This window comes from Entelurus aequoreus, linkage group LG01 (genome assembly GCF_033978785.1).
Source record: "Entelurus aequoreus isolate RoL-2023_Sb linkage group LG01, RoL_Eaeq_v1.1, whole genome shotgun sequence".
In the NCBI taxonomy this organism is placed as follows: Eukaryota; Metazoa; Chordata; class Actinopteri; order Syngnathiformes; family Syngnathidae; genus Entelurus; species Entelurus aequoreus.
The window spans coordinates 3,949,393-3,976,731 of NC_084731.1; the positions used below are offsets into that span (position 1 = coordinate 3,949,393).

At 37.8% G+C, this 27,339-nt stretch overlaps 1 protein-coding gene across 4 annotated transcripts in view; it reads right to left on the reverse strand.

Annotated features, from left to right (window-relative positions):
- Positions 1 to 27,339, reverse strand: part of LOC133647083 (calcium-dependent secretion activator 1) — a 316,166-nt gene that overhangs the window by 82,468 nt on the left and 206,359 nt on the right. For all 4 annotated transcript variants that reach the window (XM_062043190.1, XM_062043199.1, XM_062043182.1 and 1 more), the window contains 6 exons: positions 25,627 to 25,768; positions 18,717 to 18,872; positions 13,478 to 13,625; positions 6,845 to 6,919; positions 6,315 to 6,398; positions 3,751 to 3,783 (listed from right to left, as the gene is read on the reverse strand). In XM_062043190.1, the coding sequence (XP_061899174.1) occupies positions 3,751 to 3,783; positions 6,315 to 6,398; positions 6,845 to 6,919; positions 13,478 to 13,625; positions 18,717 to 18,872; positions 25,627 to 25,768 (638 nt within the window). The remainder of the gene's footprint in view (positions 1 to 3,750; positions 3,784 to 6,314; positions 6,399 to 6,844; positions 6,920 to 13,477; positions 13,626 to 18,716; positions 18,873 to 25,626; positions 25,769 to 27,339) is intronic.

A 27,339-nucleotide genomic window follows, 5' to 3' on the forward strand; every position in this document is an offset into this window, starting at 1 on the left:
TACCGATAGTTTAGCGGAGAAACATCTTGAGGTTATTGCTTCAATGGAGAAAAGTGTACGACCTAAGTCGTCAAAAGTGTGGGAACACTTCACTTTAAAGACCGTTTCCTGCAAAATGGCACGGAAGTACAACATTGCTTCAGGAGCACCTGAAGAAGAAAAATGTTGGAGCCATGGATGAAGGGAGGAACTCACATTACGTAACTTTTTAAGTCCAGAGAGGCAACAAGCATTCATGAGTTCAGCTTTTTTGTGAGTAACGTTAAAGTTATGCCTTTGTTGCAACGCGGGGCTGATAATGTGTCTCCGGCACATTTGACTCCGTTTTGAGAGAGAAAACGCACGGTTACCAATTTCGACGCTTTAGTATAACTAAACGTTATGAAGGTGCTGGAATATTTCATGCTATTATTCAGAGGCAGCCTGAAATGAATCCTTTATTATTCACAACAGAAACGTGTACAATATCTGATTCAGTTCTGATGAGTTACATTTCTGTGTTATTGTTGGTGTATGCTGCACCCCCAATGTCCACAACATGGTGCCAGTATGCTGTTTTTTTTCAATAAAATACTGGAAAGGATAGAAATGTAGTTTGTCTCTTTTATCCGATTATTAATCGATTAATAGAAGTAATAATCGACAGATTAATCGATTATCAAATTAATCGTTAGTTGCAGCCCTAATATATATATATATATATATATATATATATATATATATATATATATATATATATATATATATATATATATATATATATATATATATATATATATAAATATATATATACATATATATATATATACATATATATATATATATATATATATATATATATACATATGTATATATATATATATATATATATATATATATATATATACATATATATATACATATATATGTATATATATATATATATATATATATATATATATATATATATATATATATATATATATATATATATATATATATATATATATATATATATACATATATATATACATATATATGTATATATATATATATATATATATATATATATATATATATATATATATATATATATATATATATATATATATATATATATATATATATATATATATATATATATATATATATATATATATATACATGTTTGCCTTGGTGCCCTTCTAATTTGCCTTGGTGCCCTAAAATTTTAGCCCTCCTTTAAGGCAACACTTGCCTTGACCTTAGAAAGTTTAAATTCGAGGCTTGAATTATGACGTCATCCTGAAAGATTAAAAAAAATAGCTCTGATAACTGATCCCACATTATCCCACATGCTGTAACCCTAATAAATCTTCCCTGAGGTCAATGTAAACAAACATGGCGTTGATCGTATGGGACACATTTTTGTGTGATATTTGCACATTCTGCGAAGAGGGGAAAAAACATTGAGGTTCAACACATCAAACCTTATCAGCCACCTGAAACGCCAGCAATGTACAACGGGGTTCTGAAAGCCTAGGAAAACTAACCAAGCTGCCCTAAAGCCAGCTGCAAAGAAAGGCTTGTTTAAATTGTCTGACTTTTGTCAGGACCCATTTACAGCTACTCTTTGTCACAACCACCTTTTTTACCTGCTGATGTACACAAACTACTCTTCAATCTACATTTAAAGAATAATATATTTAAACAAATGATCAATTATCGGTATTGGTCTGAAACTGGAAGTTGTCAGTCCCAGTATTGGCTTGAAAAAAATTATTGTGCATACCTAATACAGTAGCCGATATAAAATGTGTAACTTCTGAAAACAGCAGTAAAGCTCATACATGGCGTTATACTTTAAAGGGGAATTGCACTTCTATTGGAATTTTACCTATCCTTCACAATCATTATGAAAGACTTGACGACGAATGTATTTTTTTTAATACATTATATCTCGTAAATAAACGTAAATAAAAGTCTGCATACAGCAGAGCGATTCGGAGGTCCTCTATTCCGCCCATAAAACCCAATAAATAACCATTCAAAAAGCACCAACAATACTGCATTTACATTTTGTGACTTGAATATTAACCAAATATTAGTGATATTGTTATTAGAAGCGCAGACACATTATTTATAGTGGTGCCGGGATCACGAGTTTGTCTGACAATGTTGACATGATCAACTGATGAGCTACTTTCTTGTTTCCTTGCTCGTTTAAGTTTATTGTAGATCATAAATCATGCCTCTCACCTGGATAGTAAAAGGATAAGGACGTATTCCAACTAGTTGGTACACTTTGACAGCCAATTTTTCGTGGCGAGAACGACACGAAAAAAGATGCTCGGTTCCATCCCCCTTTTCTTCGCGAGGATTATGCCTAGCAGTAGGCATCCTAATGACAGCCGACATTGTACAGTAAGTGATGTTGTATTATGTTCCTTGGCTCTCGTAAAGTCTGCAGTGAGTGGAAATCAGCAGTCTTTGTAATAACAGCGTTATATAATAACAGTGTTAGTAACACCTTTACTTGAACTAGTAACGAGTAATCTAATTAATTAGTTTTAGTTCTGTTACAATGCCGTTAGCGATCGCTTGATGTAACGCGGCACGCTACCTTTGATGTGGTTTTATGTCGACAACAAGACAGCATCATCAGTGCAGGAAGTTCAATGCAGGAAATATGTTTTTACTAAAATGAACTTGATTACAAATAGGAAGAGACACTATCACACTTTGACACAGCTGACAACAACATACGCACACGTACACAATGGGAATATTGAACAACAAATCAATGATTGAAGTGACAAACTTGCCATCCAAAATATAACCCGTTTGTTGACAGGAAGATATGACAGCCATTAAAGCACATTCAATCTCTTTATTAAGCAAAGGTTACACAATCCGGTAAAAAGATTATAAAGAGCTGGCGTTAGAGCCGACAAGGTGTGATGCTAACTGCTAGAGCTTGATGACATCACAAGTCACTAGGCAACATGCCCCGCCTTTGAAAAGCACAGATTCCACACACTGTGCTCTTAAATTAAACATCTCTCACATGCATATGGCAGACATTTAAAGTAGTTTTTTTTAAGTAACGTATAAATTACTTTCTCTAGTAATTAACTAATTATATTTATTAAAGAGTAATTCCGTTAGTAATGCAATTACTTTTTTGGTAAAGTAACGAGTAAGTATAACTACTTTTTTAAAGTAATTTTCAGAATACTGCTAATTAGTGATGTTAAAAAAAAGCAAACGTTGCGATCAATCAATCAATCAATCGCGATGCGTTTTTTAATTTAATGTGCCGCTTGTTCTTAAAATGATCAGAATATGTAAATATTAAACGTTATTACAAATGTGCCTGTTACTACATTACATATATACGTATATACAACCTTAATGGAGGTGTTTGGATGTTTGTTTATAGGCAGAATAGTGCGGCTCCCATAGCTACCATTGTAAGCAGACTTGTGTTTGCATTTATTTATTATTTAGAATGCATTAAATACATCTGTTGTCATGTCTTACATAATGATTGTGAACTATAAGCAACATTCCAAAAAAAGGGCAGTTCTCCTTTAAGATCAAAGTTCTTGTCATCTCCCACAATACTCCAACAATTAATGGATGAATGAAGGTATTGTATTTGTAATATGCACTACTCTAATTATAATGATAGTGTAATGTAATGTAAACATGTTGTCAAGAGAACAATAACAATGTTCAAATCATGGATGTTTGTCCCAAAATGACAGGCAGTTGTTGAAATCCACTTACAGGCACGTCCACATACTTTGAGGCCGCTTTCACCTTGTCATAAAAAGAGAGAAACAGTGAGGATTGCAGCTGTGATATCACAGAAGCTTGATATCGAAACATGATATCACACCAACATGGTATCACACAAACATAATCACACAAGCACTACACTACATGATATCACACATTTAAGATATCAAAAATGTATGATATCACATAATGCTATCAAAGAAGCATGATACCAAAGATACATGATATCACAGAACATAGATCCATGATATCATAAATATATGATATCATCGATACACTATATCACACAAACAAGATATCATAGACAATTGATATCATAGAAACATGATATCACACAAACAAGATATCACGTTACCTTGACATCACACAAACATGATATCATAGACAATTGATATCATAGAAACATGATATCACGTTAACCTGACATCACACAAACATGATATCATAGACAATTGATATCATAGAAACATGATATCACACAAACAAGATATCACGATAACATGACATCACACAAACAAGAGATCATAGACAATTGATATCACAGAAACATGATATCACACAAACAAGATATCACGTTTACTTGACATCACACAAACATAATATCATAGACAATTGATATTATAGAAACATGATATCACAGAAACACATGATATTATACAAACATGATATCACTAATACTATGGAGCCAAAGACTGTTAGTAATTTTTGTTTATTTTTCTACAATATTAGTTTGTTTTTCAACACCAAAACTTGTTGGGAATATTTTGGCGCCAAACGAAACACGATGTCACATAAACATGATATCATAGAAAGCTGATATCCTAAAAACATGACATCCCTAAACATGTTATCGCATAAAACAAATATCACACAAACATATCACAGCAAAGTACAACTTGAACCCTTTGCTGTTATCCACTAGCAGACTCAATTTTATTTAGTGTACATCAAAATAAGATAACCTTTCTTACCAATACTTAATACTTGCTGCTTACTTAAATTACATTTTTCAAGACTCCACAACACACAAATGTTAATTTTGTAATCTGTTTTTTTCTTGCTGTCCAATATGGGTGTCTAAATAGTGTCTATAATTTGTACAAAGAATAATATTTTGTGTGTGCAATAATAATCATAATCTGTATCTTTGGTGTACAACATGTGTACTTGCTGTGTGCATTGATGGCAGGTAGTACTAGTGTTATTATTATCTTTTTTTTTCCCATTAGTATTCATTTGTACATTGTTTTTATAAGGTTTTGTGTATTAACGTTGTTGCCCTAGGGGGAAACTGGGTAACACACGGCACACTGACAAAGCTTGACCTATTGTTACTATAACAATCTACAAGGTTAATATAGTTGGCTTCTCTTTCTTCCCCTCCATTTATTTGCTTTCTTTTGTATTTCAAGTTATCATTACATATATGTGTTGTTGCATTTGAAACAATTGTATTGTTGATAATAGAGGTAATTATTGTTATTATTCATTATCAATAGTGCTATTTCTATTGGTATTTGTATTGCTCCATTTGTAGTGTAATAATGTTTATTTTCATTTCTGTATTATTAATATTTATTTCACTAACTACTTCTTTGCTATCACTTTTACTATCTTATTTGTACATATCTTTTTTGCTGATGTTGTTGTCATTGTTATTGTTGTGTTTGCTGCTGTTGTTGTTGTCTCTCTGTCCTATCCCCCTCTTGTCCCCGCAATTTCCCCCTCTGTCTTCCTTTTTTTTGTTCTTCTTTCTATCCCCTCCTGCTCCGGCTCGGCTGCACCAAATAATAATATCAATCCATTTAATAAAGTCAAATAGAAATAAGGCAACAAGAGAAGTATCCCACACTTCTCTTTTGTAAAGTAAATTTGTACAGCCGATATGGGCATTTACATCAACAATATGATTTTTCTGAGTAGCTGTACAGGACAAAAAAAATAAAAAATAAATTAAAAAAAAGAAGAAGAAAAAAAATAAGGTTTTGTGCATTGCTCGAAGTAAAATCTGCACTGCAACCTAAGAAGTTCCCTCTCGTGAACGTCCATATGCAAAACATGACAAGCTTTGTCAATATGAAATATTTCACACATAACTCCATACATGAGTCTATGAGTCTTTCCGTGTAATTTCATCAACATGTGAGCTGGTCGTACATAAAAAGTAAGATTTGAGATGCAAGGGAATCCGATCCTGAACTCACTCGAGTCGTTTGATTCGCTAATTCCAGCAAAAGTGAGGCGTCTTCTCCCAGGGGGATTGTTAGAATCACAGTTACTGGGCTTCAGTATTCTTGTCCACAATTAAAGTTGTTAAGTTGTTTCCAAATGAAAGTTAGTTTGACAGATAAAAATGATGTAAATGCAGAAGTATTCTAATGAATAGTTTTTTGTGGCTCTCATGAACTAGATGCTCAATAATCAGCAAATCCTCACTTTTGGTATATGGTGTCCACAATTGTTTGAAGTCACATTATTTCACAAGAAAATCCTGTTTAGGAAAGCACTAATATTGATAGTTACACATGGAAATAATATTAAGTTCAACTTACTGTGAAAGAAAGAAAAGAGGAGAATAGTGTTCCTTCATCGTATCTGGAGAGCTTCGCTAAAACACTTTCCAGAATGACCACAAACTGGAAGAGAGTGGTAGAAAACAGGTTATAATCTTGTCTTTTCAATTCATGCATATTAATACATCCCGGTCGGCTTTTTCTTTTTCGTACACATAGAATTAACATCTGTAGCTAAAATCAAAACATTTACAGAAATGTTTATTAATATGCCCTGTCTAATAAATAAACGTGAAACTACCAAACTCGTGCGCCGCTCATGACGTTTATATCTATACGTATGTATAACTTTAAATGTCTCAACATACGAATATTATTATTATGATACAACATGAAATGAGCATTGTTCGAGGCTGTAATGTCAAAGCTAATATGTGTAGCACATTTGGCAACAATTTACTTGATCATGTAAAATACAATTAACATGAAAAGATGCCAATACTGACATTTTGTCAGATATTGTTATTTGTATCGTCAATATTGCATCGATAAATCAATCTGGTCTTTACCTTTGCAACCAGTAGGGTTATCATCTCCTTCACTGTCTCCTCAATGAGATTGTCAATTTGGGAATGATATTGTCTCTAGAAGGAAAATAATTAAAACATGTTAATAACATAACTATAAATACAACTTTCAATACAAAACCATTCAAATCCTAATTAGTTATGATGTGACGGCAATGAAGACGATGCTAACATCTTAATATTCACAAATTTGAATGAATTGTAAACATTCAGCATAACAGATCAATTTTTTTTACATTTAGATTATTTTTTATAAACCATTATTGTATTATAAGGGAAAGCAATTTCTACAGACATCGTGTGAATGCCAAAAAGTGAAGCTGAGCTGAAACATTGTTGAAATTAAAATTGATACTAAAATTATTAGTTTTTGTTTGATTACTTATGGATTGTTTTGTGTCATGTTTGTGTGTCCTCTCAGTTGCTCCGTTGATTGCTATTCTGAATGTTGCTGGGCCGGGTTTGGTTTTGGAATTGTAATTGTATTATTATAGCATTATTGTGTATTATTTTGTTGGATTGATTAATAAAAAATAAACAAAAATAAACAAAAAAAAAAGAAATGAAAGGACTATAAAATGAATGTGAAATATGGAATGCTTCAAATTGGCTAATGAATGTGGAATTTGTATTTTTGTCACAGAAAATGTAGCCCGTGCAGTGGATAGAGCCTGGGTGCCTGCGGTGAAGATGCAGCCCATACAGTCGACAGAAGCCAGGGGCATCATGTATTGAGGGTTTCGTAGATTACCTAATAAAAAATGGTGAACGCTTAAATCCAGAAAACGTTGTACGCACAAACAGTTTTAGATGTATTAAAGTGTGTGCAAGCTTTAATCTAAGCACATTTCTTTATTACATCCCAATCAGTGTGGAATTGAGTGCACATGTTGGAGTGCAACTGGCCACTCCCTGTCCACGCCCCCATTGAAATATGCAAATCATTTAAATATGCAAACCGATATCCCACACTCTGCCCATTCAGAATTCACCTACAAGGAGTAGGACGTGTATCTTGCTGAAGTGAAGGAGCGTCAAAATATACTCTTTGGCACGCTGTCACCTGGCGTTTCCAGTGCACGAGAGAGGGTAGAGTGTCATAAAGAGTGCAAGGCTGTCAATGCTGTGGAGTCAGTGAACCGCACACAGGAACAAATAAGAAATATTTTAACATTCTTACTGATCCTATTTATGGTGTCATTTCTTTGCCTGCCTTCTGTTTTAATACGAGTTATCAATTACAAAAATATCTCAGTGAATGACGTCTGTTTCACCTTTTAGTGTATGCGACAATTAAAGAGGAAATTGTGGCGTTTCTCTCCAATGTTTTGCTGCCGCCTGTCTGGATTCTTTTGCAGTGTCTTTGGCGGTCTTGGGCCTCTCCCCCAAGTCCAGTAAAACCGCTTCCGGGTAAACTTGTTATAAGCCCCGCCCACAGGCACCCGCCCGTCACGCTAAAACACTGCCATTAATAAAGTAAAACCGAAACAAAAGATAAGAGATCGTAGAAAAGAGAAGCAATCATAAAAACCTTTGAAACACACAAAAACAATAAAAGTGTACCATAATATGAAAATTGGCATCGAAAACATCCACCAAAAATATTGTATTTTTTCAATGTTTGTAATTATTTGTTGCCAAAACTTTTTCTACAATGTCAATTCATTTTTCAACACCAGATATTACTACCAGTGTTCTGTCTCATTAACCATGCGGACCACAGCTGACAAAACAGATAATTTGATTCTAAGGGGCGTTAAGAAACACTGTTAGAAAACATATTATTATTAGATTTTAGTATCAAAAGATAAGCTTATTTATCATTACATTATGTATTTTTTCCGACTTTTTTTATTTATTTATTTTTTACTGTTTTTTGGTTTGACTTTATTGTGACAATATGCTATATAATTTGGGGGTCCTTGGCCCGGAAAAGACCCCTGATCTTGTTGTTGAAGTGACGAGTTCAGCCGAGCTTTAATGCTGTCATGGAAACTCAGAGGCAGTACAACCAGGAGGAATCCTTTTGTTTCTCTTTGAAGAGTGAGTACTAATTCATTTTTTTGTCAGTAATTAATATGAGGCTCCCAATTCTCTCACTTCCAGCCCCATGTATATTCAAAACTATCTACACATACGCTAATGAAATCCAAACAATTGGAGTGCAGGAAGACAGACGACTAATTATACATTTGGGAAAAGGAGGGTGTGATTACAATTGAATTTGTGGCCACACTTACTGAGTGTCGAAACAAACGTTCACGAGACAAAGAGGAAGGAAAAAAGCAGCTGAGAAACAGAAATATGGAGGTGATATGACACGTGTCAAATTATTTGAATATCAAAGGGAAGGCGCTGGAAATATCACAAAGAACATGAAAACTAACTTATCTGTCAAAACCATTTGATTGTTTCACTGAGGACTAGTATCCTTTAAATCATCTTGTTTTTATTACGATAAATCACATTTATATTGCATTGAATCCTTTTTAACCAGACTTAATCAAAAGTCTGCATTATAACTGATTATAATCTGTCATAGTTGTATAAGAATGTTTAACATACCCTTTGTAGTTATGTAGATTCGTCCCTTGGCTAATTGGTTCTAGACCTGACGAAGTAGGATTAATATTATTTTTAACGGCGTGGCGAAGTTGGTAGAGTGGCCGTGCCAGCAATCGGACGGTTGCTGGTTACTGGGGTTCAATCCCCACCTTCTACCATCCTAGTCACGTCCGTTGTGTCCTTGGGCAAGACACTTCACCCTTGCTCCTGATGGGTGCTGGTAGCGCCTTGCATGGCCGCTCCCTCCATCAGTGTGTGAATGTGTGTGTGAATGGGTGAATGTGGAAATACTGTCAAAGCGCTTTGAGTACCTTGAAGGTAGAAAAGCGCTATACAAGTATAACCCATTTATTTATTTATGATTTGAGAGCCCTCTTAACATGAAAAAACGCACAATATAGTCATCAATCAATCAATCAATGTTTATTTATATAGCCCTAAATCACAAGTGTCTCAAAGGGCTGCACAAGCCACAACGACATCCTCGGTACAGAGCCCACATAAGGGCAAGGAAAGCTCACCCAAGTGGGACGTCGATGTGAATTACTATGAGATAGTAAATTAGTCGTTCCTCGCCACATTGCGCTTCAAATATTGCAGCTTCATACATCACAGATTTTTTTAAATCATAGTCTACATATTGTTGGCCTAAATTACTGTGTTAAATTAAATCTTATACGTATTACAGTGCAGTATTTGTCTTACTTTGTAATATATATATATATATATATATATATATATATTACTGCTCCCCTCACCTCCCAGGTGGTGATCAAGGGTGATGGGTCAAATGCAGAGAATAATTTCGCCACAGCTAGTGTGTGTGTGACAATTATTGGTACTTTAACTTTAACTTAATATACAGACACACAAATACATATATACACACACACACATATATATAGATGTATGTATATGTATATATATATCCATCCATCCATTTCTACTGCTTGATATATATATATATATATATATATATATATATATATATATATATATATATATATATATATATATATATATATATATATATATATATGTGTGTGTGTACTGTATGCAAACAAGTACTGTCCGGGCAATGCTAAGTGGAGATGAACTCTGTTGATGCACTTCATCTTCCGCATCATCGGCTCCACATGACTTTGGTGAGCCTTTGACGTGAGTGATGTGGAATGACAATGCAGGACACATAATGCTAACAACACGGCTAATGGTCATAGATATTACTGTCAACGATTTGGCAGAACAACTTAAGCCTGTGGTTTTAGCACATGGAATGCAGTTCTAAGTTAGAGGAATTACAAAGGATAAATGATAATGATAAATGGGTTATACTTGTATAGCGCTTTTCTACCTTCAAGGTACTCAAAGCGCTTTGACAGTATTTCCACATTTACCCATTCACACACACATTCACGCACTGATGGCGGGAGCTGCCATGCAAGGCACTAACCAGCAGCCATCAGAGGCAAAGGGTGAAGTGTCTTGCCCAAGGACACAACGGACGTGACTAGGACGGTAGAAGGTGGGAATTGAACCCCAGTAACCAGCAACACTCCGATTGCTGGCACAGCCACTCTACCAACTTCGCCACGCCGTCCTAAGGATGTGATTAAGTTTTTCAACATAGTGACCATGTTGTAGTGGTCAGGTGACGGCCATAGCAATAACGCTTAGAGGATCCTCCGAAAATATTTGATTAATTAATAATAATCCTACTTTGCAAAAATTACTTTGTCTCGTCCATATGTTCAAGCATGAGCACATACCAGAGGTGGGACCAAGTCATTGCTTTGCAAGTCACAAGTAAGTCTCAAGTCTTTGCCCTCAAGTCTCGAGTCAAGTCCCGAGTCAAGACAGGCAAGTCCAGAGTCAAGTCCAAAGTCAAGACTAGAAAGTCTCAAGTCAAGTCCCAAGTCCTGCATTTTGAGTTTCGAGTCCTTTCAAGTCCTTTTAACCACAGACTAATATTTTTACACAGATTGTGTATGCTTTTAAAACGCTGTATTTATTTATTAAAACAAGTGCGTTTGAAATTGCAGGAAAAAAAATGGTGCTGACATTGCAATTCATAATAGCACTATTAACCAGTCATTTTAATAGTTTAAACAATTTTAAACATTTAACTCATTCCTTTACAGAATAAACACATTTGCAAAAACAAACATTAACATACTATTGGTTGTATTTTATGAAAATAACATTACCACAAAGTTGAGAAGGAGCAAAGATCTTCAATATTTGTATGTGAGAATCACAAAGAAATCTTCTGGGGGAGGATGACGCCCCTACAGGGGTTTGCTTTACAAACTTTCAGCCCCACCTAAAACAAAATTCACCAGCCGCCACTGATTATGATGCATTCTCATTTTAGGCAAAGTATAAGACAATACTTTCTTAACAGTATAATTGTAACCAGGAATAAGTCTTCAAGTAACAATATTCAAATACTAACATTGTTGGGTAAAACAGCATTTGGTTTTATTCTGAATCCAGTTAAACAGATTGGTGGTTTTAGCTGATATAAAGACTTTCAGGTGTTTGTATATGTTTAAGTATTTGGCAGACGCTTTTATCCAAAGCGACATACATAAAAAATAGATATAAAACAATCACTGTAAACATTATCATTTAAGGGAAGAATGTAATACAAAATATCAATACAAAGTGTCAAGACAGAATAAACTCCCTGCTGCTGCAGCAACAGAGTTAAAGTCTATAGGTCCCTAAAATATATAGATATCTAATGTATTCATACAATGTTTATGTAGTATGTACGCATGTATATATAATCTAATCATATTGTTTCTTCAACTTAAAAATAGCTGACCGTTTTTTTCCCTCTTCTCTGGGCTTATATTCCCAGTTTTGATCTCGGACGTCTGGTCATTTATAGCGTATAAGAATATTATATTACTGTTAAGCAAACTATGAATAATAAAAACGCCAAAACATGTGTTCGTTATCATAGCTACACGGTTGACAAAAAAACGCGTGAAAATCAGTGGTATTCAGTGAGGTAAAATGAATTAAATGCGTTGACAGTTCATTGCTCCTGCCAAATGAATTGCACTGAGTGGAGCGGATCACCACTCCAAGATGGCGGCTCCGCGTCTCGTCTGCGCCAGTAGGCAGTAGCGCTCAATGCTGCGTACCCTTATAAGATGTCTATGGTTATAACGTTAGCAGTGAGTTTACAGCCTCACTGATTTAACTACACAGCAAATAAAAGTCATGTTACTTAGCCAATAAACGTTATCTTACATTCAAAACTTACCCTTCTTTGTGCAACTTCAAATGTCGAACGAAGTTGGAAGTTGTTGCGTCTCCGTCTGTAATATTCGAACTGCGTGATTTGCATACGGCAATTCGTTTTTTGTTGACCAAGTCGTAGTTTTTATACCCGAACGAAACCAACTTTGGCATAATTGTTTCTCACTGCCGCATTGTTTGACAACTCATGTTCGGTGGTTGTCCTGCAATTGGATTGCATGAGAGCTGTGGGATGAAAACAACGTAGATCTAATTTGATTGGCTGTTGTACTGACAGCACACCAGGTGACAAGCAGCACACACGCTTATAGACACAGACGTATAAAATGAAAGATACGGAGCGCTCCCAAATAACTTTTTAAGGTTTGGGTTTTGGGGAAAGTAGCAAGTCATGTCAAGTCAAAAGCCTCAAGTCCAAGTGAAGTCACAAGTCATTGATGTTAAAGTCTAAGTCGAGTTGCAAGTCTCTTTACATTTTGTCAAGTCGAGTCTAAAGTCATCAAATTCATGACTCGAGTCTGACTCGAGTCCAAGTCATGTGACTCGAGTCCACACCTCTGGCACATACTGTACACAAAAGCAGTCCAGGAGAAGCAAATAATAATTTTGCAGTCATGTTGTGGTTACGGGTATAGTTTACCTTCTCAAATCCGAAAGCGGACAGGATATAATGCTAACAACCCTTTTTCAAATTAGCGTCCTCTAGGCAGCCACACGAAAGGTTGCAAACAGCCCTTTAATTTTCAGAGCACCGCTTCTGATCACATTCAGCCTCACCTCTTGATCCAGGTCCATGGCACACAGCTTGGCAGACTGAGCTTTGGCATCCACCATCACGTTGAACATGGTGCAGATCGACTGCGGCACTCGAAAGTCTGTAGCCCGACTGCTCCTCTGAAGCTTAGCCTCAAATGCTGCACGAGTTCTTTAGAGAGTTGGAAAAAAACAGAAATATCCTTTGTCAAGGTTTTCTGCAGACCACCTTTTGAACATGTTTGATTTAAATGCAAGAAAATGCAATGTTGCAAGCAGTTCTTCAAGATTTGTGTCTGCTGACTCCAACTTGGCCCTTAAGTCATCCAGCAGCTCAAAAATGTAATTGCTGGATATGTTTAATATTTATATTGCTGACTGTCTAAACATGTTGAAATACACAAAATATTCCTTCTGTCATCTGTCATTGCAGTGCCATCTTCTCCTTTCTCGCAGCCATTTGTGCGTAACTGTGCCAGTTTGCATGTACACTGTAAATTCTAACTAGTTCAGTTTTCTTAAAAAAGTCGGGAAACCGATTGCCTCATTTTTTTAACGTAAACGTCCAAGGCAAATTAAAGTTAAACTAATAAACAACTGAAAGTTAGGTGAACAGATTGTTTTTAGGTAAGTTTTAAACATTTCAAGTAAGCTTAGTGAATGACTACAAGTAAGTTTACTCTTAGATTTCAAGTAAGATAACTGAATGACAACAAGAAAGTTCACTCTTAGACCTTCATTGATTGCATTACATCTGGAGATGCTTTCCTCTTCATTCACCTTAGGTGAATGGAGCCTTGGCCAGGAGGACTTGATATCATCAGACGGTATCCAGCGGTCATTGGGTGTTTCGACCCTGAACCGCAAAGCCCTACCGCTGGTGGGCTGGCAGTGGTGGCCAAGTCACTGCCTATATCCTCCTCCTGGCTTCCAGCTCATCTTGTCTCTCCTGCTCCATAACCAGCAAGAGGCTCTCTCTGCTGCCTCCCCCATCCTGCGAGCTGCTGTCTTTCTCTTCTTCCCTGTTATTCCCAAGGCTGTGAGCATTCTCCATACCGACTGGGCAGGGAATCCTCTGCAGCCGACCTCGACTGGGAACAGCCATGCCTGCCATCCTTTTCCCCTGCAGTCATTCAAAAGGTCCTGGTATTTCGCACTTTTCTTTTCAAAGGCTTGGTCGCACCCTTCTTCCCATGGGACTGTGAGTTCTATGAGAATGATCTTCTTTGCCTCTTCAGACCACAGCACCACATCTGGCCTCAGGGTTGTCTGGACAACCTGGGGGAACTGCAGCCTTCCTCCCAGGTCTACATTCATGTCCCAAGAACGAGCCATTTGCAATAGGCTCTTCCTTGATGTTGCTGTGGTTAGTGGCTTTTCTCCCTCCCTCACAAACCGGATTGCTCTTGTTCTCCCTTGTGGTTGCCGTTTCTTGCATCTCTGCTGCTCCAGGGTGTTAGCCAGTGTCATGAGCTCCTTGTCATGACGCCATCTGTATCTCCCTTGGGTGAGTGCTGTTTTACACCCTGACAGGATGTGCGCCATGGTACCTTTCTGCCCGCAAAGCTTGCATAGTGGATCCTCTCTCATGCCCCACCTGTGCAAGTGTGTTGGAGTCGGGAGTGTGTCATACACTGATCTCAGCAAGAAAGAGATGCGGAATGGTTCCAGCTTCCATAGATCCGCCCACGTGATCGTTCTCTTAGGGAGGTCCCATTTGGTCCAGGCTCCCTGGGACACTAGTTCCACTGCTCTTGATTTTCGACCTTCCTCTTCCAGGTTTCGTACTTTCTCCTGGATCATAGTTCTTCTTTCCCTGGGTTCTGCTTTACTCCACTGTTGGACATGGGAAGTTCCAATACCCTGTCTTCCTGTGCATGGCGTTCCTATGATGTCACGTAGCCTCAACATGCTCACAGCTTGTGCAACAGCTGTGTCAGCACCCCACTTGCGTCCTGATCTCGTAGTGACGCCTGCGTGTCTGACTTGTTCATCCTGGGAGTCTCTGTATGTCATTAAAACTCTGCACTTTGCTACCTTGAATTCCTCCACCACGGATGACAAGGGAAGCTGGAGCTGTCCTGATCTTATGTAGAGGCCTACTGATGTGAAGCTTGGAGGGATTCCCAGCCATTTTATGAGGTACTTATTGATCTTTCTCTCCACTCCTTCTACACATGTCATAGGGACGTCATACACCGTCAACAGCCACATGAGTCTTGGTAACAGTCCATGTTGGTAGAGTCATGTTTTAAATTTACCAAGGAGTCCTGATTTTTCAATCCTCCTCAGCCCCTCCTTTGTCTGCTTCTCTGTACTGGTGATGTTGTTCCTGTCAGTAAATGAGCTGTCAAACCACTTTCCAAGGCACTTTATAGGGTTCTCCTCAATTGATGGAATCACTTCTCCTTGCACTTGCAGCTTGAACCTGTTCGTCAGTTTACCTTTCCGGATCACCGTGCTCATTGATTTTTTGGGCTTAAACTTCATTCTGGACCATGTTGCCATGTGGTCCAGAACTGTGAGCACCCATCTCGCCTCCACATGGGTTGTGGTTGTCACAGTAAGATCGTCCATGTAACCTCTTATTGGGGGTTGTCGATTGCCTGATTCCATTGCTGGTCCTCTGGCTTCTTTCCCAGCAGCTGTTATGAGGAGGTTCATACCCATGATGAAGAGGATGGGGGAGATTGTGCATCCAGTTACGATGACCTTTTCCAGGTTTTGCCACTGAGTTGTGAAATTGGCTGTTTTGAACCGTATCTGGATGCCTCCAAAGTAGCTGGTTATCATTCCCTTGATGTGCAGAGGGATGTGGTAATGGTCTAGTGCAGTGTGAATGAGGGCCTGAGGGATTGCTCCGTAGGCGTTAGCCAGATCGAGCCAGACAACAGTCAGGTTGCCTTTGCTTGCTTTGGCATCTGACTGGAGAACTCCGGTGTGTTCCAGGCATCCAAAGAATCCTGGAATTCCACCTTTCTGGATAGAGGTGTCAACATATCCGTTCTCTGTCATGTATAAGGTCATCCTTTTTGCCAGTACAGAAAATAAGATTTTGCCTTCTACGCTTAGAAGTGATATTGTACGGAATTGATTTATGGTTGAGGAGTTCTCTTCCTTTGGCACAATTTATCTTACTAAAGACAATCAATGGTTACTTGAATAAAGTGAGGCAATTTGTTTCCCAACTTTTTTCAAGTAAACTGAATATGTTAGAATAAGTAGCTACAATTAGCTTAAACAGTCAGTGTTAAACAGTCACAAAGTACAACCATGCATGTGATTTGAACTTAATGAAAAAGACTGAAAATAAGTCAGGGGCTAATTTTCAAAAAATTGCCAAAAAATGTACCGTTTAAAGATGTTTCAGTGTTTAAAGAATTGCAAAATGATCAACAGTTGACATAAATACATACTCCATTCATCCAAATGAATCTCTATGTCTGTTTCAGTCACTATGTTATTTAGTCACTACAGTAATTACAACTTGTGTTCACATCCACAGGAACCACATGGGTTACCCTACTCTATACAGTATTTACAACCTTACTAGTGTTCACTTCACAGCCACAGATGGTTCATCTAGTTATTGACATTATTTACACATTACTTTGGTTCATTCACACACCACTTTGGCATTTTTGCTTTGATGGCTCTGACATGAGCCTTCCTGGCAAATTTCTAAACAGCTTGCATTTTCCTTTTTGTTTCTGCTTCAGTGGATTCTGCCTTGGATTTTTATAGCCAATGTCTGTCTCTTCGACTCCCTCTCCACTTCTAACTGCTCCAAATGCAAAAATCATGCAACAATCATAAAGAGTACAAACAATGTTTATTTTAATAGTTAACTTCCTTCCAAAATGTCAGCTACTGTCTAGTTCTAAAACACCAATGAAAATGAAATTTAACATTCAGACAGGCTATACTGTAGCCGAAGTCATCACATGTCTGCCACAATCATGTGTGTTCTTAAATGTGTATTCCACGTCTTCCATGTTGAGAGCAGTTTTGATTTGGGCTTAAAAGGTAAACAACTAAAATGAATGTTTTGGGCATTGTTTTATCCAGACGCATACATTTGTCCAAATGTGGTCAAGTATACGCATTGTGGGTTTCCTAGACGTCATCTACATCGCTAAAAGAAAAATCTAAGTAAGAGAATCCCTCTGCCATCTTCCACTATTTTTTTTTAAATATATAAATCGCCCGCTTGAATATTCCCACTTCTCTTCACCGCCTCTCGCGCCGTCATTTGGGATGTGTGCGTCTGTTGTGATTTCCCTTCCTGGTTCGATGACCCGCCCTATATTGCCTCCTATTGGCCTGTCCTTAATGTTTTGCCCTAATCTTAACCAATTGTGACTCATCATAGTAAACCAACCAACCAATCATGGATGTTCTTATACGTAAACCATCATTGATGTTTCCCGTATATTTTGTCCCCTGCCCGTGGAGTTGATTCGCTATTTAGCTTAAATTTTTAAGTTAATAATTTTTAATGGAAAACCACAGTTTTTACCACTGGATTATCAAAAACCGTACTCATTACACGGGTATAGACGTATCAATATTTTAACACATTGTAGGTCGGGAAAAACGAAGAAAAACGGAAAATAATATTTTATATTTTTACAGAGATAAAAAAGACAGATTTTTGACTATAGAAGGAAAAATCACATACCTGTACAACCTTGAACTATGACAAAAGTTTATTAACAAACCCATATGCGTAAAAACAGATGCATATGTGAACAACTATGCAATGTTGCAGCCAGTACAGTACATCAGGATGAAAGTCCGATCACAGTTATAAAAAAAAAATCAAACAAGTAATAACCGTCTCTCAATGAATTTCTTGAAACAATGAGGTAGATAAAACATACCCCCCCAATCAGGTTGTATCAATCACAGTGCGGACCGCAAATTGATTAATATCTGAATCACGATTCTTATTTATTACAATTCTGAAACGATTCAAAGTTTTTCAGAATAGATTTTTTTTTTAAAGCCGTTTTTTTTAAAGCCATCTTTGTGCTTACTCGCTGTGCATATCCATCATACGTCAGCAGCTAAGAGAGGAGCTTTTTGAAAAGGTTTTATTATAATTCATAAATCACATGGTACATTGCGAGAATTTGTTTGAATCGAGAATGGATTCTGGAAAGAATCGCCTCCCTGAAGAATCAGTCTTTTGATGCCTTGATGCCATATTTTATCAGTAGCAGAATCACTTGCTTGCAATAAATTAATATTTCTTTCTTACCTTTTTATGCATGATTCAATCATATCACTGGACATGAGTTTCAGTCGAGTCTCTAAGTGTTTGCCAAACTCCTCTTCTGGCCAATGAAGATCTCGGATGAACGTCTGCAGAGCATCCAACTTCCAAAAGAGATCCTCTGATGTTCCCGAGCCATTGCTTTAAAGATAAGAAGTCAGAATTTAGTGTTTGAAATTGATCAAAATTCATCATATCGATGTATTTTTATGTGTTGACTTTAAATACTGCTGGACTAGATATTAAAACTATTATCATTTCAAATGACACATTTCCACATGATATAAACAGAACCCAGTATGTGTGAATATATAAATATATATTTACATTTAGCTGTATAATAATTAATAAAGCACAGTCAATTATTTGCATAACTCACACAACTTTTTGTTATCATTATTAGACAGTAAAGTTAATGTTTGGAAGCCCTGAGTTTGACAAACAGAAACAGCACATGTGAGACAGCTGAGGAAGGGTTGAACATCATTAGTAACATGATCACAATTTACATACAAGACAAACATGAAACCAAACCTGTGTGACTTCAAGTAACCAACAACAAAAACAACAATATTTGGAAGGAATAACAAGGAAAGATTCAACATCAAATTTATACTGTCAATACTCTGGCATAAATGTGCCTAAAATAGAGAAATCAATACACACATTAATAAAATGTGTCTACAATACATAAATACATCTATGTAGAATGATGAAATCCATAAATGTGCCAAGATTTAAAAAAAAAAAAAAGAATAAATCCTCTTAAAATAAATCAATCAATATATAAATGTGCCAAAAATAAATAATTAATAAATGCACTTCAAATAAATAAACCATAAATGTGGCTAAAATAAATAAATCAATGAATGTGTCTCAAATAATAAAATCAAGAAATGTGGTTTAAAAAACATAACTCAATAAATGTGCCTAAAATAACTAAATTGATAAATGTGCCAAAACATTTATAAATCTATATATGGGCCTAGAATGCAGAAATCAATGTGCTTAAAACAAGAAATCAATAAATGTGTCTAAAATAAATACATTAATATATAAAAGTGCCTTAAAGGGGAACTGCACTTTAAAAAAAATGTTGCCTAACGTTCACAACCATTATGAGAGACAAAAACATTTTTTTTCCGGTTTCAGGGCAAATCGCTCTACGGAGACAGCCCTCACATGAGTGACTAATGATCTATTGCTAACTATGGAATCTGATACTTCATCCATGTTGCTGCTACTTGATCTTAGCGCTGCCTTTCCATACCGTCGATCATAACATTCTAGAAATGTATTAGAACGTATCAAAACACTTATTGGTATGTCAGACTTAGACTTTTCTTGGTTTAACTCTTATCTTACTGACAGGATGCAGTGCGTCTCCCATAACAATGTGACCTCGGAGTATGTTAAGGTAACGTGCGGAGTTCCACAGGGTTCGGTTCTTGGCCCTGCACTCTTCAGCATCTACATGCTGCCGCTAAGTGACATCACACGCAAATACGGTGTTAGCTTTCACTGTTATGCTGATGACACCCAACTCTACATGCCTAACTAACTAATATAGATGGGACACCTGTGTATAGATAAGTGAACAACGATGACACAGTTGTGTATAGAGCAGCTAACATAGATGGCACACCTGTGTATAGAGCAGCTAACCTACAGTAGATGGCACACTTGTGCATATAGTAGATAACATACAATAGATGACACACCTGTTTCTATAGTAGTTAACATAGATGACACACCTGTGTATAGAGTAGTTAACAAAAATGGCACACCTGTGTATAGAGTAGTTAATATAGATGAAATACCTGTGTATAGAAATACACAGGATGAGTACCTGTCATCTTAGCAAACAGGAAATAATAACTTGTTTATATAGTAGGGAACATACAGTAATTGGCACACCTGATTATGAAGTAGCCAACATAGATGATATACCTTTGTATAGCGTGGTGAACAAAAACGACACACCTGTGTATAGAGTAGCTAACGTAGATGACACATCTGTGTATAAAGTAGTTAACATAAATGAGTAGAGTAGGCTGACCATATTCTGAAATCCCAAAGAGAAGGACACATATATGCGTGCCAAAGCGGGCAGCACGCCAAGGCTGGGACTAGGTGAAAATTTGCCAATGATACTCGAACTTGCTTCATAAATAATATATTTATTTAAATAAAGCATTTTTTCTCCTATGTTGACAGTAGTGTTGGCGCTAGGAATTTTCAAAATGGGGTCCCAGGGATCCCATCAAATCATACAAATGGGGTCCCACAGTACATTTTTGGGGTACCACTTTTTTGTAAGCGTTTTGAAAACAAATGACAAATGTATGCATTATTCTGTTATATCTCACATTCTATGTTGTGTTTTGGAAAAAGGTTGTCATAAACGAGCTCTCGCCCTGCACAGCTGTTTTGTGCTTTGTAGTGTCGATATGGGCTTGTAGATCTTTGTTTGCCACAGATATACACGTTCCTGCTTTGCACACAGTGCATTCTGCTTCCCATGAGTCACGGCCAGGACCAAAACACAAATAATTTTTCCGCAAATCATCCGTGAAGTTGCATTTACTTTTCGGCATTTCTTGTTTTCATGTCTGTCTCCACTCACTAGCTCTCTCGCTCTGTGTCTCTGCCCCTCCCTCACGAATGTTTCTGCGTGCGCACCTTCACAGCTTGTTTTGTTTAACCCCTTCTTAACTTAACCCTAGAGTCTAGGGTCGGCAACCTTTATCACTCAAAGAGCCATTTTGACGGGTTTCACAAATGAAAGAAAACAATGGGAGCCTCTAAACTCTTTTGAAATTTAAAATGAAATAACACTGTATACAAAGATTTTTATTGCTTTGTGCTATGTTTAAACCATGGGTCTTAGACACGCGCCCCGGCCCGCACTTTAATATGACAGTTTAAAGTTAGTGCGGCCCGCGAGATTTACATGAATGGCGTTCAACAGCGTCATAGTTGCTAATCCTCCCACTTTTCCCGGGAGACACCCGAAATTTGGGCGTGATGGCACTGCCTTTAGCGCCCTCTACAGCCTGCTTAAACAGTATACCTGCTTGGCCACATGTTGAATGCATCTTCTGCTTGCACACGAATATGACAGCAAAGCTTACTAGGTCAGCAGCCACACAGGTTACACTGACGGTGGACGTATAAAACAACTTTAACACTGTTACGTTACAAATATGCGCCACACTGTGAACCCACACCAAAAAAAAATGACAAATACATTTCTGGAGAACCTCTGCACCGTAACACAACATAAACACAACACAACAAATACCCAGAATCCCATGCAGCCCTAACTCTCCCAGTCTACATTATACGCCCCGCTAGCACCAAACCCCCCCCCCCCCCCCCCCCACACATCACCCCCCCCTCCCTCCGTGCGTCGGTTGAGGTTAGAGAGTTAGGGCTGCATGGGATTCTGGGTATTTGTTGTGTTGTGTTTATGTTGTGTTACGGTGCGGAGGTTCTCCAGAAATGTATTTGTCATTCTTTTTTGGTGTGGGTTCACAGTGTGGCGCATATTTGTAACGTAACAGTGTTAAAGTTGTTTTATACGATCACCGTCAGTGTAAGCTGTGTGGCTGTTGACCAAGTATGCCTTGCTGTCTCCCACGTGTGCTAGTGATGGGATCGGCAGTTCTTTTGACTGTACTGAATCACTAGAATCTGTTCCTTAAATTGATTCGTTCAAAAAATTTGTTCACCGAATCACCCCCCCTCCCAAAATAAAAATTGGGGGGGTGGGGGGGGGGTGTGCGTAGTACAGACAGTACAGTGCAGACATTCGCGCACTGCGTAGGGACTCGCGTTAATCTAACAACAACAACAGTTGCAGTAGAAGGGATAATAATAATAATAATAATAATAATAATAATAATATGAATCAGAATTGATCCCCAAGGAGAAATTTATTTTTGTTACAATAACTGTGTAAATGATAGCCTATGTATGTGTACATACATTAGTTATTATTTTTATTTTAAATCTTCTCAAAACAGTTTTCATGTGGCTTGTTTTCATGGGATCGGCAGTTCTTTTGACTGTAATAATCACTAGAATCAGTGACTGACAACGCCACACTGTGGCCGCAGTTCAGTACGTGTACCGAATCACTTCTGCAGTTCTTTTGACAGTACGAATCACTAGAATCAGTGACTGACAACGCCACACTGTGGCCGCAGTTCAGTACGTGAACCGAATCACTTCTGCAGCAGCAGTACAGTTTAATTGCAAATCAGCATTATTATAATGATTATGATAGCTACTAAACAACAACAACAACAACAGTTGCAGTAGAATGGATAATAATAATAATAATAATATGAATCAGAATTGATCCCCAAGGAGAAATTTATTTTTGTTACAATAACTGTGTAAATAATAGCCTATGTATGTGTACATACATTAGTTATTATTTTTATTTTAAATCTTCTCAAAACAGCCTGCCCTACACGTTACCCTCCGCCCCTCCCCCTCGCGTCGCTGCTGCTCAGCCTGCACGGATTTTCTTTAACTTTATGTGTTGAGATAATGGGGACGTGTGTTTGTTTTCATGTGGCTTGAGTCAACATTAGCCGTTAGCTTGGAGAATGAATGGAGAACGGATGCCAATGGCATGAAACATATCCCCGCGACGGGGGGAGAATCACTCGCGGCATTGGGACAAGCAGAGCAGAGAGCGAGAGCGTTGTCGTTCACTGAGTGATTCATGTCGTTAATCCGCGGTGAACGAATCGTTCGCTCAGTCCCTCCCCCCGCCCTCTCATTGGCTGCGTCGTTCGCCGACGTCGAGGGTTCAGTGAGTCACAGAATGTGCCAGTTCCACTTATACCGGCATGGTCGCAGCGGAGCTCAACTGAACTGAGAAAGGAACGAATCAGTTCATGAAGTGATTCGGTTCAGTACGTTCACTCAAAAGATTCGTTCTTTCGAAAGAATCGTTCGCGAACGACACAACACTAATATATGCAGTGCCATCACGGCACGCCCTTAATTTAGTTGTTAGTGGTTGCCGATCCCTGCCCAAGATGTACATTGAAAATACACGCAACCCTAACTCAAAATGCCGGACATTTGAGGCATCTAAGAAATCCCGCCCGGACACCCCCGCAAAAGAGGACATGTCTGGGGAAAAGAGGACGTATGGTCAGCCTAGAGTAGAGTAGTTCATATAGATGAAACACCTGTGTATAGAAATACACAGGTATGAGTACCTGTCATTTTAGCAAACAGGAAATAATAACTTTAAAATAAGCAAATTGGTGTTAAGTGTCATAAAGTAATACACAGAACTAACAACCAAAACAGGAAACTTAAATGTAATGTAACAAAATAAAACCACAAAATAGGAAGTAGTGGCAGAAACTGGGGCTAAACAAAACACATTCCAAACTGTAATATTGACAGCTACTGTAGTGTACTCAAAATATTACTTCTAATAATCATTATACTACTTATGATAGTCATGATACTACTTATAATACTTATTTTACTTACAATATACATACTACATATAAAACACATAATACTACTATAATACTCATAATATTTCATATAATACACACAATACTAAATATAATATTCATAATAATACATGATACTTAAACTACTTATAATACTCATAATACTACTTCTAATGTTCATATTACAACATATAATTATTATAATACATCTGTGACAGTGTCAAAATACTGTCTTTGTCTTGTATTACGTTAATCTATTTTGTACAAACTTTTTTCTGCTTTGGTCGGCATACATAAAACAATAAAGATTGATGGCCGCTTTGATATATTTTATAATCTAAAGATGCTAAAACAATATAATGTAGGTCGATATATGCTAAGCTATCAACATCTTAGCTTTGTGTTATAGCTGACAAAGCAAACTGGTGTAGTATTATATTAATTATTTTAGTATTAATAATTAATTAATAGTTAATAACAATTCATAATAATAATAACATTTCCTTAATAGATGCGTATCAATAAAAATGAGCTGCGGGTTGACAATGTCAACACTGGTGGGTTTTTCCTGGACATAATGAAAAAACTAAGTATTACCAGTTCTATATAATACAATCATTACTATATGCTGGCTATAAAACTGCCAAAAATATAGATGTGTGTGCCCAAGTTAAAGGAAAGGACAGGCTGTCTTCTAATGGATTCATTACAATCTTTGCAAGCTGGGTAACGTTTGCTGTGGTCTGGAACAACAAGGCACACAATCAGAAATGCAGCAAATATTACATACAGATAATGTGTCATGAGACATGCAAATATAAATTAAATACACAGGACATAAGTAAAGGAAATTAAATTAACTCAAAATACCTACAAACAAGGCATAATGATGCCATATGTACGCACAGCAAACCTAAATAGCATGTTAGCATGGATTATTAGCGCTCCACGCAAGTCAATAACATCAACAAAGCTCACCTTTGTGCATTCACGCACAGCATAAAACGTTTGATGGACAAAATAAGACAAAGAAGGCGTGGCATAAAACATGTCTTTCTGTGGCAGCGACAGAGAAAGTTGTACACGTAAACAAACTACGGTGAGTTCAAGGATCGCCAAAATTAGTAGGACAAAACGGCGCTGGCCAAATACTGTCATCAGTGAAGCATAAACACAAACATAATAAATAGTGGGTTTTCTAACAATTAAGAAGGTTTGTGTTATGTTTGTCCTCCTACAGAAACATTATTAAAACAAAAAATATATTTTTCCCTCCATCTTTTTCCATTTTTGAAAAAGCTCCAGGGAGCCACTAGCTAAAGAGCCGCATGCGGCGTTGCTGACCCCCGCATTAGATGAACGTCATAGGAAGCTAAGGATGTAAACAAATAAAGTCCCCTTACTTGACAGGTTCCCATGATTCCCTTTCAAAGCCTCTATGAATAGACTGAGCAATGGAGGATTCCATCAGATCCACATAGCGGACCACCAGGGGGGCATACAGGTCTTGCAGGTGTTTGTGGAACTTCCCATTGCAGAGGTTATCTGTTAGGAGACAAAGATGACATTTTTGTAATATTTCATTATTGAATTGAAGAGTTTGTGAATAGAATAGAATATATCTTTATTGTCATTGTACATTGTACAACAAAATTGTAAGCAAAACTAATTTAGTGCAAATTCATATGCAATGTACCGTAGTTGGCGAGGTTGCCAGCACTTTCAAAATATCTGCTTAATACTCTTACTTAAGTAAATATTTGGATGACTACTTTTTACTTTTAATTGAGTCAAAGTATTCCAAAATAACATTACTATTACTTCGGTACAGGTTTTACCCACCTGTGTTCATGACTAAGGCTCAATTTGAGTACCCCTCCTCAACCTTTGTTTTTGCCCTCCCCTCCTTGGTTTTACGTGTTCATGTCAATCAAGAGGGGTTCGAATGATCTGTTATAAATAAATAAATGATAAATGGGTTATACTTGTATAGCGCTTTTCTACCTTCAAGGTACTCAAAGCGCTTTGACAGTATTTCCACATTCACCCATTCACGCACACATTCACACACTGATGGCGGGAGCTGCCATGCAAGGCGCTAACCAGCAGTCATCAGAAGCAAGGGTGAAGTGTCTTGCCCAAGGACACAACGGACGTGACTAGGATGGTAGAATGTGGGGATTGAACCCCAGTAACCAGCAACCTTCCGATTGCTGGCACGGCCACTCTACCAACTTCGCCACGCCGTCCCCCTGTTAGGTAGGAAGGAAGAACAACGTACGTCCCTTGAAGCAAAGTGAGCTCGCAGACCTGATTTTCATAATAATGACACTCATAGTTTTAGTCAGACTTCAAACCTTTGCTACTGCACATTAATATTGGCTTCAAACACAAATACACATGGGAACTGTCACGGCGCAAGCGCATTCCTTAGCTGTCTTTAATCTGCAATCTACACACCTGACGCTGATGAGGCTCCATGCTTCTTAAGCCAGCGCAACCTGCATTCCAGGGCCAGAACGTAGCCCCCTGTATGGTACAATAAGCCTACACGTCTCTAGCTCTCTCCCTATGTGCATTCGCTCTCTCTGTGTTTCTCCTCCTCTGTGCTCATCGTCTTGTGTCCTGTGTCATCATCCCGCAGCGTTCCTCCGTTTCCTGGTTTCGAGCTGTGTGTCTCGTCTCCCCGAATTCCCTCTGGTTGCCTGGCTGCCTTCCTGGATCTCGACCTCTCGATGCCTCGCTCCTGCCCCTGACCTCTTGCTTGCCCACGGACCTGCGAGGCTGCCTTGACCACCCTGACTACCGCATCTCGCTCAACACGCACCTTCAACAACTCCTGGTAACACTCAGTTAAACACAACACATAAGGTGTGTCCCAATTCAGGGTCTGCATCCTTCAAAGAGCGAATTTGAAGGCTGCTTACGTCACATCGCTGCGCGAAGACTGTCCCAATTCATTGAAATTTGAAGGCTCCTCCAAATTCAGCCGACGAATGCGCCCTCCTTTTCCCCGTATTCGGAGGATGCACCGCGACTATCCTTTGTGGCCTCCCATATCCCAAGATGCTTTGCGCGCCTTTGTTCAAGCCAGATCTTTTTGACGATGGCGGCAA